The 14,908-nt window shown below is 41.0% G+C and overlaps 1 protein-coding gene across 4 annotated transcripts in view; it reads right to left on the reverse strand.

Moving 5' to 3' along the window:
• The window catches only part of ZMYM6 (zinc finger MYM-type containing 6), a 43,634-nt gene extending 28,726 nt beyond the window's left edge, over positions 1 to 14,908 (reverse strand). The window contains exons 1-11 of one of the 4 annotated variants that reach the window (XM_070404691.1): positions 14,377 to 14,622; positions 13,861 to 14,005; positions 13,557 to 13,722; positions 8,551 to 8,635; positions 7,366 to 7,615; positions 4,211 to 4,385; positions 3,923 to 4,114; positions 1,971 to 2,121; positions 1,424 to 1,539; positions 344 to 616; positions 28 to 178 (exon numbers count right to left, since the gene is read on the reverse strand). In XM_070404691.1, the coding sequence (XP_070260792.1) occupies positions 28 to 178; positions 344 to 616; positions 1,424 to 1,539; positions 1,971 to 2,121; positions 3,923 to 4,114; positions 4,211 to 4,385; positions 7,366 to 7,615; positions 8,551 to 8,635; positions 13,557 to 13,649 (1,486 nt within the window). In that variant the 5' untranslated portion in view covers positions 13,650 to 13,722; positions 13,861 to 14,005; positions 14,377 to 14,622. Of the gene's footprint in view, positions 1 to 27; positions 179 to 343; positions 617 to 1,423; positions 1,540 to 1,970; positions 2,122 to 3,922; positions 4,115 to 4,210; positions 4,386 to 7,365; positions 7,616 to 8,550; positions 8,636 to 13,556; positions 13,723 to 13,860; positions 14,006 to 14,376; positions 14,623 to 14,757 lie in introns of those variants that run through there. The other 3 variants (XM_070404690.1, XM_070404692.1, XM_070404689.1) reach the window with 3 other exon arrangements.

Below are 14,908 nucleotides of genomic sequence, written 5' to 3' on the forward strand. Positions count from 1 at the left end.
TGGATAAAACTGAACTTTTCTCTTTACCTTCACTACAGAAAGGCTTATCAACCCCTGAAAATCGTACAGTCTCCTTTATAATTTTCTGTAGTTTACAGTAGTCACACATTGCTATAACTTTATATTTCTTTTTGTAGTCATCACAGCAAGTCTTGCCACAAAACAGAAACATTCTACCCTGTAAAGAAAGAACAGTCATTAAGACCTAATTAAGCAGTTGCTTTATCTTTAAAAAATATTTTTCCTTCTCATTTCAAAGCAAATTAAATGAATTCACAGATGAAGAGACAAAAATGCTTCTTAGATAAGTTTAAATTCAATCTCTCTCATGATCTCTCTTTACCTTATAGAAAAGAAGTTCTGGTTTTTTGGCAAACAGTTGGTTACAGTTCTGACACTTGAGTTTAACAACTGGATGGATTGAAGCAACTTGCTGGGATTGTGCAGCAAGAGGATGGAGACTGGCTGCAGCAGAGCCACTGATGGTGCTGGGGGAAACCGCAGAGGTGCTGTTACCTCCTCTTGCTGACACTGTTGACCCAGAGGGCGGGCATATTTGGCCCTGAGACAGGGGCACTGCTGAAGAGTTTGTTCCTTTTGGCTTGTCAAATACATCCTGAATGAACACAAATAAGGCAAAGACTAACAATTAAGAAGTAACAGAACTTGGTAATTTTCATCTTCTCATTTTAATAAACTGCTTTAAAATTTATAAAGTAGTACACAGAAAGAGTTTAAATGGCATACTTCCAGAATAGAAAGACTGACAAATACAGGCTTTCCAGACAAAGACCCCTAGTATATATGACCCTAATAAACTAAAGCAGGTCTCTCGTCACCAACCAGCCTCTGATGGCTATTAAGAGCACAGTGGTGCCCGACTGGCATGGCTTAATGGTTGAGCATTGACCTATGAACCAGGAGGTCACGGTTCGATTCCCAGTCAGGGCACATGCCTGGGTTGCAGGCTTGATCCCCAGTAGGGGGTGTGCAGGAGGCAGCTGACTAATGATTCTCTGTCATAATTGATGTTTCTCTCTCTCTCCCTCTCCCTTCCTCTCTGAAATCAATAGAAACATGAAAAAGAAAAAAAGACCACAGTGGTCACCAGTGGTGTCTTCTTTCTAGTGCCAGGGCCATTGCATCAGGCATCTTCCCACCCTGCGGGATCTCTAAACTCTAGTTTCTCTGAGAGTGAAGACAAAATGTGACAAGTGAAGGCTCACAAGTCCATGCCAGGAGTCATTATGCATCTGGCCCAGGATGAGAGGAAGGAATACATGAACACATCACCATAGTTGAACACAATTTTTTTCTAACTGAAATTTAATCTTTTATAAGTATGGACCTTCAGCAGCTAACACTTTGCCATAGATCAATGCCTACGAGAACTGCAGGGGTAAAATACTATCTTAGCTCATACCTGGAAAGCCACAACACAACTGGAGCTGCAGAAGCTGTATATACTTCCATTGGACATAGCTAGGTGATACTGAGGGATTGCCGAGGTTTTACAACTATGACACGAAACCTGGACACCTTAGTAACAAAAAATAAAAACCAATGAATAAGTTACACAGATGAAAAAATAATCCAAAAAAATGTGTTAGAATAAATACACAAATAATAATATCCAAAATAAAAATCAAGGAACTTTATAATAACCTGTCAAGCTAACTACAACTTCCTCAATTAAGTTCCATTTACACAAAAACTAACTTGGAACTTATGTGGGTGTTTTTTTTTTTCACACATGAGACTACACACACACATGCACACACAAACACCTCAACCAAGAAAATCTGTAGAAAAACTATTTTCATTTAAAAATCAGTTCTTTAAAACTAAACCAATATTGTGTCTTTCATATAGGCAAATTTAGTTTCCAACAAAATGAAAGAAAAGCAGTTACATTCTTCTTCAGTATTTACTACTAGTAAATCTATAAATTTATCAAATTTAAACATTACCTGAAGAAGTAACTGTCTTAACTCTGTAAGCAGATAAGCAATTAATAGAGCAGAAAAGCTCTGTTTTTCCTGAGTCGTTGGTAGTCTCAATCATTTCAGCTGAGGGCCTCAATGATTTCCCCAAGGCATACGGAGGTGTCTGGGCTGAATTCTGTTAAGAAAATACATCTGTTAAGAAATAAAATTAAAAAAAAAAAAAAAGAAATAACATTCACACGCCTAATCATATAGTACATATACACATACTGTTTAAGAAAAAGAAAAGCTACCTACAACCACTGCCTTTGGTTGAAATATATGAGCGTGACAGAGAGGCCACACCAAACGTAGACTTCTCTGAAAGTTGGGATGTGGGAAAAGTAAGTTTTTTCAGATAATAGTAAAATGTAAATTGAAGAAAATTAATAACTACTCAGATAGATCAGCAACAACAAAATACATTAAAAGTAATGAATTAGATAGTCATAACATACTTTTCTCATCACAAATGATCAGAGAAGACCAGGTAATGCATGAACCAAAGGCTCATCCTCAGTGCAGACTTAGACATCAATCTAGGAGACAATCTACTACCTTTAATGTTATTTAACTAGTAAGACTCTTTAGGAGGAGGAGATAGAAACAATGTTTTTTTGTTTGTTTTGTTTGTTTTGTTATATATACTATATAATAAAACCCTAATATGCAAATCGACCAAACAGTGGAATGACTGGTGGAATAACCGGTCGCTATGATGCACGCAGATGCTCAATGCAGGAGCTGCCCCCTGGTGGTCAGTGCACTCCCACAGGGGGAGCGCTGCTCAGCCAGCAGCCAGGCTCATGACTGCTAAGTGCAGTGGCAGTGGCGGGAGCCTCTCCCGCCTCCGTGGTAGTGCTAAGGAGCAGCAAGCAGGCAGGTAGTAAGGAGTGAGGGGTACCTTCCTCTTTGTGAGGGCACAGGCCGGGCTAAGGGGAACCCCCCCCCCCCCACCAGTGCACGAAATTCGTGCACCAGGCCTCTAGTATATCAATAAAATGGATTCTATTCCTGTGACAGTAGTAACCAGACTGCCAAAAGCTGCAATTCCTAGAAAAGTAATACTTTTCACAAGATGAATGTCCATTACCAACTGCTTAGAGGAATTAAATAGAAATCAAACTTGCTAACTAAAAAATGTTTTAATTATTACTTAATATCCTTTTGTAAAAATGGAACTTTTTAAAGACCCAAGTCATTCAGCAAGAATTAAATTGACACAAATTGATATACTTAGTAACCAAATGAATGCATTATTCAAAAATATAAACAAAAATCAGCTAAAGTATTCTAATTAGGTAATGTTGCCAAAATAATTATAATTCATTCCAAAACACATTAAAAAAATATATTTTCTTTTTTGTTTGGTTTTTTGTTGTTAATCTTCATTCTTTAAAAAAGAAAAAAAAAAAAAGAAGCCCTATCTGGTGTGTCTCAGTGGATAGAGTGTCAGCCTGCAGACAAAAGGTCCCGGGTTTGATTCCGATCAGGGGCACATGCCTGTGTTGTGGGCTCGATCCCCAGTGCTGGGCGTGCAGGAGGTAGCCAATCAATGATTCTCTCTCATCATTGATGTGTCTCTCTCTCTCTCTCTCTCTCTCTCTCTCTCCCTCTCTGAAATCAATACAAATATTTTTTTTAAAAAAGAATAATTTACTGATTTTTAGAGAGGGAGAAGAGAGAAACATCGATGTGAGAGCATAATATTGATCCACTGCTTCCTGCACACCCCCTACTGGGGATTGAGCCTACAACCTGGACATGTGCCATGACAGAGAATCGAACCAGCAACCTCTTGATGCACGAGACAATGCCCAACCAACTGTGCCACACTGGCCAGACCAAGAGCTCACTCTTTTCTTGTGCACTTCATCCCTGCACAGCCATCTCAAAAGGAGAGACCCCAACTATATGCAACAGACTGATATTCATACCTGCTTATATGCTGTGACACTTGTTGAAGTAAAAACCTTCTGGGACTGGGAAGAACCAGAGCTACTATAGCAATAGCTCCCACAGTTCTCACAACATTTCATAGTGAGGTTGTTGGTAGAATGAAATTTTGAAAAACAGGCATCACTACAAAGACCATGTACCACATTTTGATACTTAACTTCAAATCGAATCTAGGAGAAAAAACACACATATGCATACAAAATAAGAGCCAGATAAAAATCTCTGATCTTTGAGCAGAATCCCAATAAAGGTAAAATGTAACTTACATCAGCGTTCTTCTGACACATACTGCACTTAGTTGTAATGTTATTGGTATATATGGTAACAACAGGTTTTTTCTTTAGTTCATAAGAAGAAAGGCATGATTGGCTGCAGAAATCTTTGCTAGGAGAGGAATTTCCAAATCGGGCTGTGATCACATTCTTTGGATTTAAAATGTCTCTAAAAATAAATAACAAAGGCAAAATGAAATGTGTTCTTCAAAACTGTAATTTCTTCCTCGTTCTGAGCTAAAATAACTACATTTACTAAGGGTAGTATTGTATAGTAGAAAATGGCCAACCCTGCATATGGCATCTAGAAACCTGGGTTTAATGATTAGTTCTGTTACTTATCAGCTAAGTAACAATGAATAAGACAATTACTATCTTAATTTCCCCCTGTATAAAATGGAGTTCATAATACCAAATTTATAGATGTGTAAAAGAGAATTATATTTAAAATATATCCAGGCAGATGCCCATGACAAAAATAGTGAGGCTTACAGCTCCAACTAAGTTTCTTCCACTGGAGCCAATAAGTGGCCACCCCACAATTCCAGTCTATGAAACACTTGTCTTCTTACTAGCCAATCGCTGCCAAGAATAAAAAAATGAATGAGACAAAAAATACATTTACAAAAAATAAAGTTAAATGCAAGATTTTAGAAACAGCAAACTACTAAAGATAAATATAATAATATTACCATGGCCCAACCGGTGTTGCTCAGTGGTTGAGCATCAACTCACGAACCAAGAGGTCACTGGTTCAATTCCCGGTCAGGGCACATGCCAGGTTGCGGGTTCAATCCCCAGTAGGGGGCATGAAGGAGGCAGCCGATCAATGATGTTTCTCTCTCATCGATGTCTCTATCTCTCTATCCCTCTCCCTTCCTCTCTAAAAAAAAACTCAAAAAAAAAAGTATGTTAAAAAAATATTAGCATGATATACAAAGTTTAGCTATAACTCAAAAGAACAAAGAAACAGATGACAAAAGGATTATTAAGGCTTGGTATCAGAGGACAGAACCAAGAATAAGACAAAAGAACACAAATAACTGAGATGTTTTATTAAAAGAGTTCATCTGCAATAAGCACTGACAGTAAAAACAGAGGCTAAATATTGCCATTCTTCTGATAAGCATAAAAACTGAAGGAAATAGTCATTAATCAGAAACCCTAGTGCAGGCCACAAAGTAAAAAAATAATGGCAATAATATTATATACTATATAATGTGTATTGAATAATAACTATGTGCCAGCATTCTTCTCTTTACTCAAATTATCCAATTTAATTGTTGCAAAAACTCTATAATGTAAGTATTATTATAATTGCCATTTGATAGATGAGGAGACTAAATCAAAAATGTCCAAGTCACATAGCTGGGAAGCAGTAAAGCCAGAATACAAATCCCAGCAGTCAGATTCTACAATCCATGGAATTAATCATTCCACTATCCTGCCTTATACATCCTGTACACCTTTATTATACAGAACTATTCCATGGTAAATTATGAAAGAACAACAATAACAATTTGATTAATTTTCTAAAACTCACCTACCGTTAAAAATACGACAGTGAACCCTAACCAGTTTGGCTCCGTGGACAGAGCATCGGCCTGCAGACTGAAGGGTCCCAGGTTCGATTCTGGTCAAGGGCACATGCCCAGGTTTCGGGCTCAATCCCTAGTAGGGGATATGCAGGTGGCAGCCAATCAATGATTCTCTCATCATTTATGTTTCTATCTCTCTCTCCCTCTTCCCTTACTCTCTGAAATCAATAAAAATACTTTTTTAAAAGAAAGAAAAGATTGAATAGACTGTCCAACCTATGAGGGAAGGCGGGAGAGTGAAGGGGTAAGAGATCAACCAAAGGACTTGTATGCATGCATATGAGCATAACTTATGGACACAGACAGTAGGGGGGTGAAGGCATATGCTGGGGGGTGGGAGCGGTTGGGGAGAGATCAATGGGGGGGGGGGAGGGGGGAAGGAGGCTCATGTAATACTTTAAACAATAAAGAATTTAAATTTAAAAAAAAAAGAAAATACCTAGCCCAAGGTCATACAGTTAATAAGTAATAGAGCCATGATCTAAAACCAAGCTCTTAACTTTTCTTGTTCTTAGAGACTACTGACAATACACTGTATTCCTAGAATTATATTACCACAGAAATAGGCAAAACATGCCAAATTCTTCAAAGGTACTAAGGTAGAAGAAGTTTATGTGACTTTCCTTTCTCTTTCTGAATCTATGCATTATTTGAAGCAACAATGATCCCCAACAAAACTAGAATTTTTTTTAGAAATAAACACATTATATTTGTGGCCATTGAGTTTTTAACCTTTTAATGAATTAAATAATTTTCACATACTATTTTATTTTGAGTGTTATTATTTTATCTTATACTTCAATAACATTCAAGATAAATAATTTTGAATGGCTGCTGTCTGATTACAGGATATATGAATGATCCTACAATTCCCACAAATTGTTTATTTCTTTCCATAGTAAAATTTAAACTGAAAGAGATTTAAAAAAACTGGTTTAGGCAATACTTTTAACACCAAATCATTTCTTTAATGTTACAAAAACTTTATAATCTGCAAATTCTCAATAGCTAAAAAGTTATTTCCACAGAAATGAGCTAAAGAGATTTAAAGTAGCAAAAGCATGTTTGAACTAAACTATCTATCTACATATATAAAAGCTTAGGCGACTGTTATGACCGGTCAACCAAACGACCAGTCACTATGATGAGCACTGGACACCAGGGGGCAGATGCTCAATGCAGGAGCTGCTCCCTGGTGGTCAGTGAGCTCCCACAGTGGGAGTGCCACTCAGCCAAAAGCCAGGCTCATGGCTGGTGAGCGCAGCAGCGGTGGAGGGAGCCTCTCCCACCTCCCTGGCAGTGCCACCGAGCAGTGGCAGTGGCAGCAGGCGCAGGGGGGCCCAGATGAGAGGGAGTAGCGGGGCACCCAGCCCCAACTCTGGCTCCTCCCTGGCCACCTGCTGCTTTGCGCACAGCTACATCCCCCAAGGGATCCCAGATTGCAAGAAGGCACAGGCCAGGCTGAGGGGCCCAACCGGTGCACAAATCCATGCACTGAGCCTCTAGTATACACACTAAAAAGGTAAAAAGATGTAATTAAAAATTTTATACTTCGAGCAGTTTGTGCAGGTTTTCTTGGGAGGAGGTGGTAGGCAGACAGGTGAAGAATATCTGGCAATGCACCGCGTGGAGCAAAAGAGCTGAGTAGATCCTGTCTTATGATATGCATTTTGCCCCTTAAAAAGCATTTTTTTACAACCAGAACAAACAGCTTGCAAAGCTATAGCTGGAACTGAAGGAAGCAATCTATTTGGGCCAGTTGATGCAAGAGGAAACTGAAAGCCTGGGGTCAACTGTTGGGCTATTAAAAACAAAAAAAACAGAAAGAAAAGTTTTAGTATCAATATAAACACATAACATTCTCTATTTTTAGGACAATTCCCTCAGTCTTAAATTCCAATATAAATGAGGCAATAAGCACTCCAGGGGATTTCAAGCTTTCTAAAACCAGAACCCCTAGTAAAAACCACATTTCACATTATAACCCAGCATACATGTACATACATGTGTATGTGTAGGTGGAATATAATTTAATAACTGACATAGTAGTTTCATGAAATAATGTTTCCTTACTACATGCATTATCGGATATACTATTAATCTTATTCTATTCCACTTTTAAAATGCTGGTCAAGCCCAGCTGTTTGGCTCAGTGGCTGGCATTGACCCATGAACCAGGAAGTCATGGTTTGATTCCCAGTCAGGGCATATGCCCGGGTTTGAGGTTGATCCCCAGTGTGGGGCATGCAAGGGGCAGCCAATCAATGATTATCTCTCATCATTGGTGTTTCCACCTCTCTCTCCCTCTCCCTTCCTCTCTGAAATCAATAAAAATATTTTTTTTCTTTTTCTTTTTTAAATACATTTTATTGATTTTTTCAGAGAGGAAGGGAGAGAGAGATAGAGAGTTAGAAACATCGATGAGAGAGAAACATCGACCAGCTGCCTCCTGCACATCTCCTACTGGGGATGTGCCCGCAACCCAGGTACATGCCCTTGACCAGAATTGAACCTGGGACCTTTCAGTCCGCAGGCCGACGCTCTATCCACTGAGCCAAACCGGTTTCGGCAAAAATATATATATATTTTAAATGCTGGTCAAGACCAGCTACCAGTGTGAAAGCATTACTTTGTCTAAAGGAAGAAAAAACTTATATGAGGTGCTTTCCCTAAATTCTACTAGTCAGAATATAACAAATATTCATTATAATTAACTTTTGCAGTTCTGTTGCTTACCAAGAGGAATTCCACTGATTGAAAACACAGCATTAATTTTCAATTCACTTCCTTGAAGTTTTGGCTTTGGGGCATGTCCATACTCCTTAAAGGAGAAAAAAGAGAGAGAGAGAGAAATGAATATAGTGTTGGTATCTAAGTAAACTAGAAATACAAGAAAAGCCTAATTCTGTCATATTCATCTTTTCTATATTCTAATTGTAATCACCTTCACAACTACCTCAAAAGTCAAAATTTACAAGTTATTAAAACAGAGTTAATCTTTACAAAAAGGATCTTTCAGAACTGAAAAATCTTTCATAATGGTTATATCTACTTTTCAAATGTAACCTTCATATACAGGAGTAATACACAGCATTTCCATGCTGAGCACTACTCTTCTCTTAGGCTGTGTTTATAAGGGAACAATAAATTAAATTAATCTGAATAATTTAGAGTCTGTAAAATTAGTAATTTTAGCCAAGACATTTACATGCTATCATTATCTGTTAGCAGAAAAGACACAAGAGTTTCTGCTCATTATGCATAAAATCATCACAGTCCAGCCCTAGCTGGTTTGGCTCAGTGGATAGAGCGTCAGCTGCGGACTGAAGGGACCCGGGTTTGATTCCAGTCAAGGGCACAAGCCTGGGTTTCGGGCTTGATCCCCAGTAGGGGGCACGCAGGAGGCAACCAATCAATGATTCTCTCTCATCATTGATGTTTCTATCTCTCTCTACCTCCCCCTTCCTCTCTGAAATCAATAAAAATATATATTTTTTAAAAATCATCACAGTCCAAATCAGATTTACCCTTAACATATTTTTAAATGCTTAAAAATAAAATATAATCATGAAACAAAAATTTAAAAATATATATACTTATCTTTGTAAGACTGTCTTTATTCTTTTTTTTTTTTTTTTCCCAGAAACAAAGAAAGGAAGGGAGAGAGAAGGAGAAAATGATCAATGTGAGAGTGAAACATTCATCAGTTGCCTCATGCACACTCCCCTACCAGGGATCGAGCCCACAACCTGGGCATGTGCCCTGAACAGGAATGAAATCGGCAACCTTTCAGTGCACTGGACAACACCCAACCAATACCCTTCGTTCTCCCCTACACACACACACACACACACACACACACACAAGACTGAAAGTACCATGTCCACTATGGACAGGGACCATATTTGTTTTTCCACATCTATACACTCAACAGCCAACACAGTCAACATAGCACAACAGAGGAGACTCTGGGTTCTGACAGTAGACAGACAGATGTGATCTTGGCTCAGACAAGTTATTCAATCTTCTTTAGTTTCAACTTTCTTATCTATAAAATATATTATCTAACCTGTAGGCCCATTATGAAGGATAAATGATTTAATATCAACAAAGTATGTAGCATGATGCCTTACAGTTAGCCAAAAGTTAAGCATGATTTACACATAAAAATATTAGCTATAATTATTATTTTCACTAGAGGCCAGGTGCACAAATTCGTGCACCAGTGGGATCTCTTGGCCTGGCCTGAGGGATCAGGCCAAAACCAGCTCTCCGACATTCCGATTGAGGGGTCTTGGATTGTCAGCAGGCGAGGCCGAGGGACCCCACCGGTGCACGATCGGAGCTGGGGAGGGACACAGGAAGTTGGCCAGCCGGGAAGGGACCGCAGGACGGCTCCAGGGCATATCCTGCCTGTCTTGCTCAATCCCGATCGGCCGGACCCCAGCAGCAAGCTAACCTACTGGTCAGAGCGTCTGCCTCCTGGTGGTCAGTGCACGTCATAGCACTGGTCGACTGTCTGCCCCCTAGTGGTCAGTGCACATCATAGCGAGCGGTTGAGCGGCCTTAGCATTCATTAGCATATTACACTTTGATTGGTTGAACAGCCAACTGGACAACCAGATACTTAGAATATTAGGCTTTTATTATACAGTAGGTCCTCAGATTATGTCGGAGATCCGTTCCTACAGCGCGACATAACGCGATTTTCGCTATAAGTCGGAACCCACCTACATAAGCACCTACGTCACTCACATGGGAGGACATACACAGCAATAATGAAGTGAAACAGTAAAAAAAAAAAATTAAAAGAAAGATAACAATTCCTGACCTTTACTTGTGGTAAATAAAAAAAAAAAAAAAAACCACATATGTACATACGTCAAAATGATGAAACTTTTTTTTTTATAAATACTGTAAATGGGCCCTAGCCGGTTTGGCTCACTGGATAGAGCGTCAGCCTGGGGACTGAAGGGTCCCAGGTTCGATTCCAGTCAAGGGCATGTACCTTGGTTGCAGGAACATCCCCAGTAGGGGGTGTGCAGGAGGCAGCTGATCAATGCTTCTCTCTCATTGATGTTTCTAACTCTCTATCCCTCTCCCTTCCTCTCTGTAAAAAATCAATAAAATATATATTTAAAAAAAATACTGTAAATGGGAGATGGCAACGTAACCACGAAATGACATACGTCGAATCTGACATAACCTGAGGACTGCCTGTATAAGATAATTACAGCATTTAATAAATATTTGTTGAATGAATGAATCCAACTCCACTCAATCCTAAGTGGATGTTCTTTATTATCCTATATAATAAAAGCCTAATATGCAAATCAACCAAGTGGCAGAATGAGCAGGCGGAGAGGGGCAGGGCCGGCGAGCAGAGAGCGGCAGCCAGCCAAGGCTGGTGCCAGCGAGCAGAGGGAGGGGACGGAGATGGGGGGGGGCGGCGACCAGCAGGGCAATGGGGGGCAGAGCCGGAGCTGCCCCCTGGTGGTCAGTGCACTCCCACAGGGGGAGCACCACTCAGCCATAAGCCAGGCTGACGGCTGGCAAGCACAGCAGCGGTGGCAGGAGCCTCTCCCACCTCCATGGCAGCGCTAAGGATGTCCCCCCGGGGAGCAGGCCTAAGCCGTCAGTTGGACATCCCCCAAGGGCTCCCAGACTGCGAGAGGGCGCAGGCCGGGCTGAAGGATCCCCCTGAGTGCACAAATGTTTGTGCACCGGGCCTCTAGGACTTAAATAACAACAGTTATTTATTGACACCTGCAAAGAGAGAAGTTAAAAGTACCTATATACACGTTCTTTAACTTACTAAAAAGAATACTTGCCCTGGCCAGGAGGCTCTGTTGGTTGGAGTGTCATCCTGTACACTAAAAGGCTGGGAGTTCGATTCCTGGTCAGGACACATACCTAAGTTGTAGGTTTAACCCCCAGTCAGGGTGCATACGGAAGGCAACTAATCCATGTTCTCTCTCACATCGATGTTTCTCTCTTTCTCTTTCTCTCTCTCCCTCTTCTCCTCATTCTCTAAAATCAATAAGCATATCCTTGGGTGAGGATTTTAAAAAATAAAATAAGCCCTCGCCAGTGTGGCTCACTGGATAGAGGGACTGGGGACTGAAGAGTCCCGGGTTCGATTCTGGTCAAGGGCATGTACCTTGGTTGCAGGCACATCCCCAGCAGGGAGTGTGCAGGAGGCAGCTGATCGATGTTTCTCTCTCATCGATGTTTCTAACTCTCTATCCCTCTCCCTTCCTCTCTGTAAAAAATCAATAAAATATATTTTAAAAAATAAAAATAATAAAATAAAATAGCCCTACCCAGTTTCACTCAGTGGTTAGAGCGTTGGCCCACGGACTGAAGGGTTGCAGGTTTGGTTCTAGTTAAGGGCATATACCTCTCTCACATCGACAATATCTCTCTCTCACATGGATGTTTCTCCCTCTCTCTCCCCCTCCCTTCCACTCTCTCTAAAAGTTAATGGAAAAAATATCCTCTGGTGAGGACCAACAAGAAAATAAAATGCAAGAAAATAAAAAGCACTATGCAATAGAAAGAAAAAAAAAGATTAATTTCACCCCTAAGTGACAGTTAAACTACATCTTAAAAGTGGAGAAAATTTTTGCCAAGCTATCTAGTTTAGGATACTGCAGGCAGAAGAAATGAACTGTGCAGTCAAGGAAACAAAACTCAACAGAATATACTTTGAGTGAAATGCAAATAGTTTGCAGGAGCAGAGATTAGAAAAATGAGGATGAGTGATGATACTAAAGAGGGAAACAAAGGCCTAAATTTGGATAGTTTGCATGTCACACTAAAAAGTTTATGCTTTATCATACGAGACGGTCTTTAAAGGGACTAATGTCATCAGATCTATAGAGTACAATGTCATCACTACACTGCACGCCCCCTATTAGGGATAGAGCCCACAACCCAGGTGTGTGCCCTGACCAGGAATCAAACTGTGACCTCCTGGTTCATGGGTCACCACTCAACCACTGAGCCACACCGGTGGGGGGACGGAACAGGGGTCATTCTTTTTACTCTATAGTTAAACCTCGTTTCTGGAATGTCTTGTAGTTCTTCAAAAGAACCATGCCTCTTTCCAACTCAGGGTTTTCCTACATGCAGATCCCTCTGTCTGGAACACTCCCCACGCTTTTGCGTAGTCTATTCATTCTTCATAATTCAGCTCACAAATCCTTCCCTCTGGGCAGCCTTTCCTAGTCATCCTCTGCCCCCAACCAAATCTAGGTCAGATTCCCTATTTTATGCTTTTCTTCCAGAGCACTTGTCATAGTTTACAATTATAGATGTTATTTGAGCAATTACTTGTGTAATGTCTGTCTCCCCTACTAACCTATAAGCTCTATGAGGGAAGGGGCTACGGTGACTTTGATCACTTCCTGGATCCCCTAGCATAGAATAGACGACAATAGTTAGAGAATAAAAGCAAACTTTTATCAGATACAAGAGAATTTTTTTAAAAAAAAAGGTACTCCAAGCATGGAAAAATGGTAACATACTACTTTCTTTTTACAAAACGAAACATCATATGGATACCAAGGTCTTTTTTCATTCAAAGATCAGAAAAACTGATTTACTCATCCAATGAGGAGAAAAAAATCAGTTTGGGTCATTTTAATGTACAAGCTAGAAATTGCCTAACTAAAAATTTGAATTCACCAGATAGAAAAGAAGGAATTTTTTTAAAAAATTAAGTGAAATTAAATGCTTACTTGAACATTGTCAGGTTCCTCTTTAATTGTGTCTGGAAGTCCCTGCTGTGGAGCCATTGCTCTGCCACATACACCATCCAAAGGTTCTTTCATTCTAATTATTTATGTAAAGGAATTCTCCAGTTTAAACTAATATATTTCTTCTTGGTAATAGATAGCTTTGCTCCTAAAACACAACATAAAGGATTGGTACTCAGGTTAATCTTTTTTTTCTTCTTCATGTTTACATTAAACGTTTTGTGTTGAGCACAAGGCTTTAGATTTGAGCATCTGAAAAACAAACTTTCCTGGGGCCATGACTAACCATTCTCCTTTCTTCCTGCCTTCTCCTTTAGTTGCTACCTTCGCGTGAGACAACAATCTTCTGGCAATAGCTCCCACTTCCCTCATATCTTTAAAGACAAGCACTCTGGTCTTTTATATTTTGAAAGTTACAGAGGGAATGTGACCTGCAGACCAAGACATGGGAAGAAGTGACGAAGGGAAAGGGCTCAAACAGTTTCTGACTCCATGAGAATTAGGACTTGGAGACCCACTTCAGCTTTTGTGTCTGAAAGTGGGGCCCCTTGAGCTCCCCTCCCCCGCCGCTAACTCAGCCTTTACTGGTGGCCTCCATAAGGGCCCCACTCCCCGGACTAAGATAATGCACTTTTCAAGGTCTCCATGGTTTCGATGCCTAGGAGTGAGACCCTCTGAGCTCTGATTCCCTTTCCCCATCTCGAAAACAAAAAATTCTTTTAACCATGCAGCGCCTTTCCTTCTCCTAGACCTAGTAGGAAATGTACTAAACAGGATGCAGGAAGCCTGCAGCAAAAGGTACCTCCACAAGGTTGTCTTTCTCCTGGTGGTCAAGCCAGGCTTGCAATGGGCCACTGGTTTAAAAGCCCGAGCTCAAGAACAAGTGAGAACTTCGGTCTCCTTGCCACAATATTACCCATCTAGGCGCGCTCGTCTCTCCTCCGAGCATCGTACTCGCTCCGAAACTCTCGTCCCCACCAGTACTTGCCACGCGCGTCACCGAGTCCCAACTCGGAATCGGCGGGAGCGAACGCATCCCGCAGGAGCGTGTCACTCCCCGCGGCGAAGCCCGCCCCGCGTCAGCCGCGCAGCCCGCCGGCACCGCCCCCGTTCGGTTCCCGCCCCATCACATGGTGTGACCCCTCCCCGCGCAGTCCCTCCAGCCACCACCAGACGCGCTCACCTTCGGGGCGCCCCTCTACTGCCGGGGAGCACCGGCCGGAGAAGCAGGAATAGGACCCGAGAGACCCGCGCGGGGGCGAGAATTATTTTCTCTTACAGGAATTCTTCCGCGTGACCCAGGGCGATCCCACAGGCGGACTAGCGGGCGTGTG

Source organism: Myotis yumanensis, unplaced genomic scaffold, assembly GCF_028538775.1.
Source record: "Myotis yumanensis isolate MYYU_CA2020_CCGP unplaced genomic scaffold, mMyoYum1.0.hap1 SCAF_2, whole genome shotgun sequence".
Classification (NCBI taxonomy): Eukaryota; Metazoa; Chordata; class Mammalia; order Chiroptera; family Vespertilionidae; genus Myotis; species Myotis yumanensis.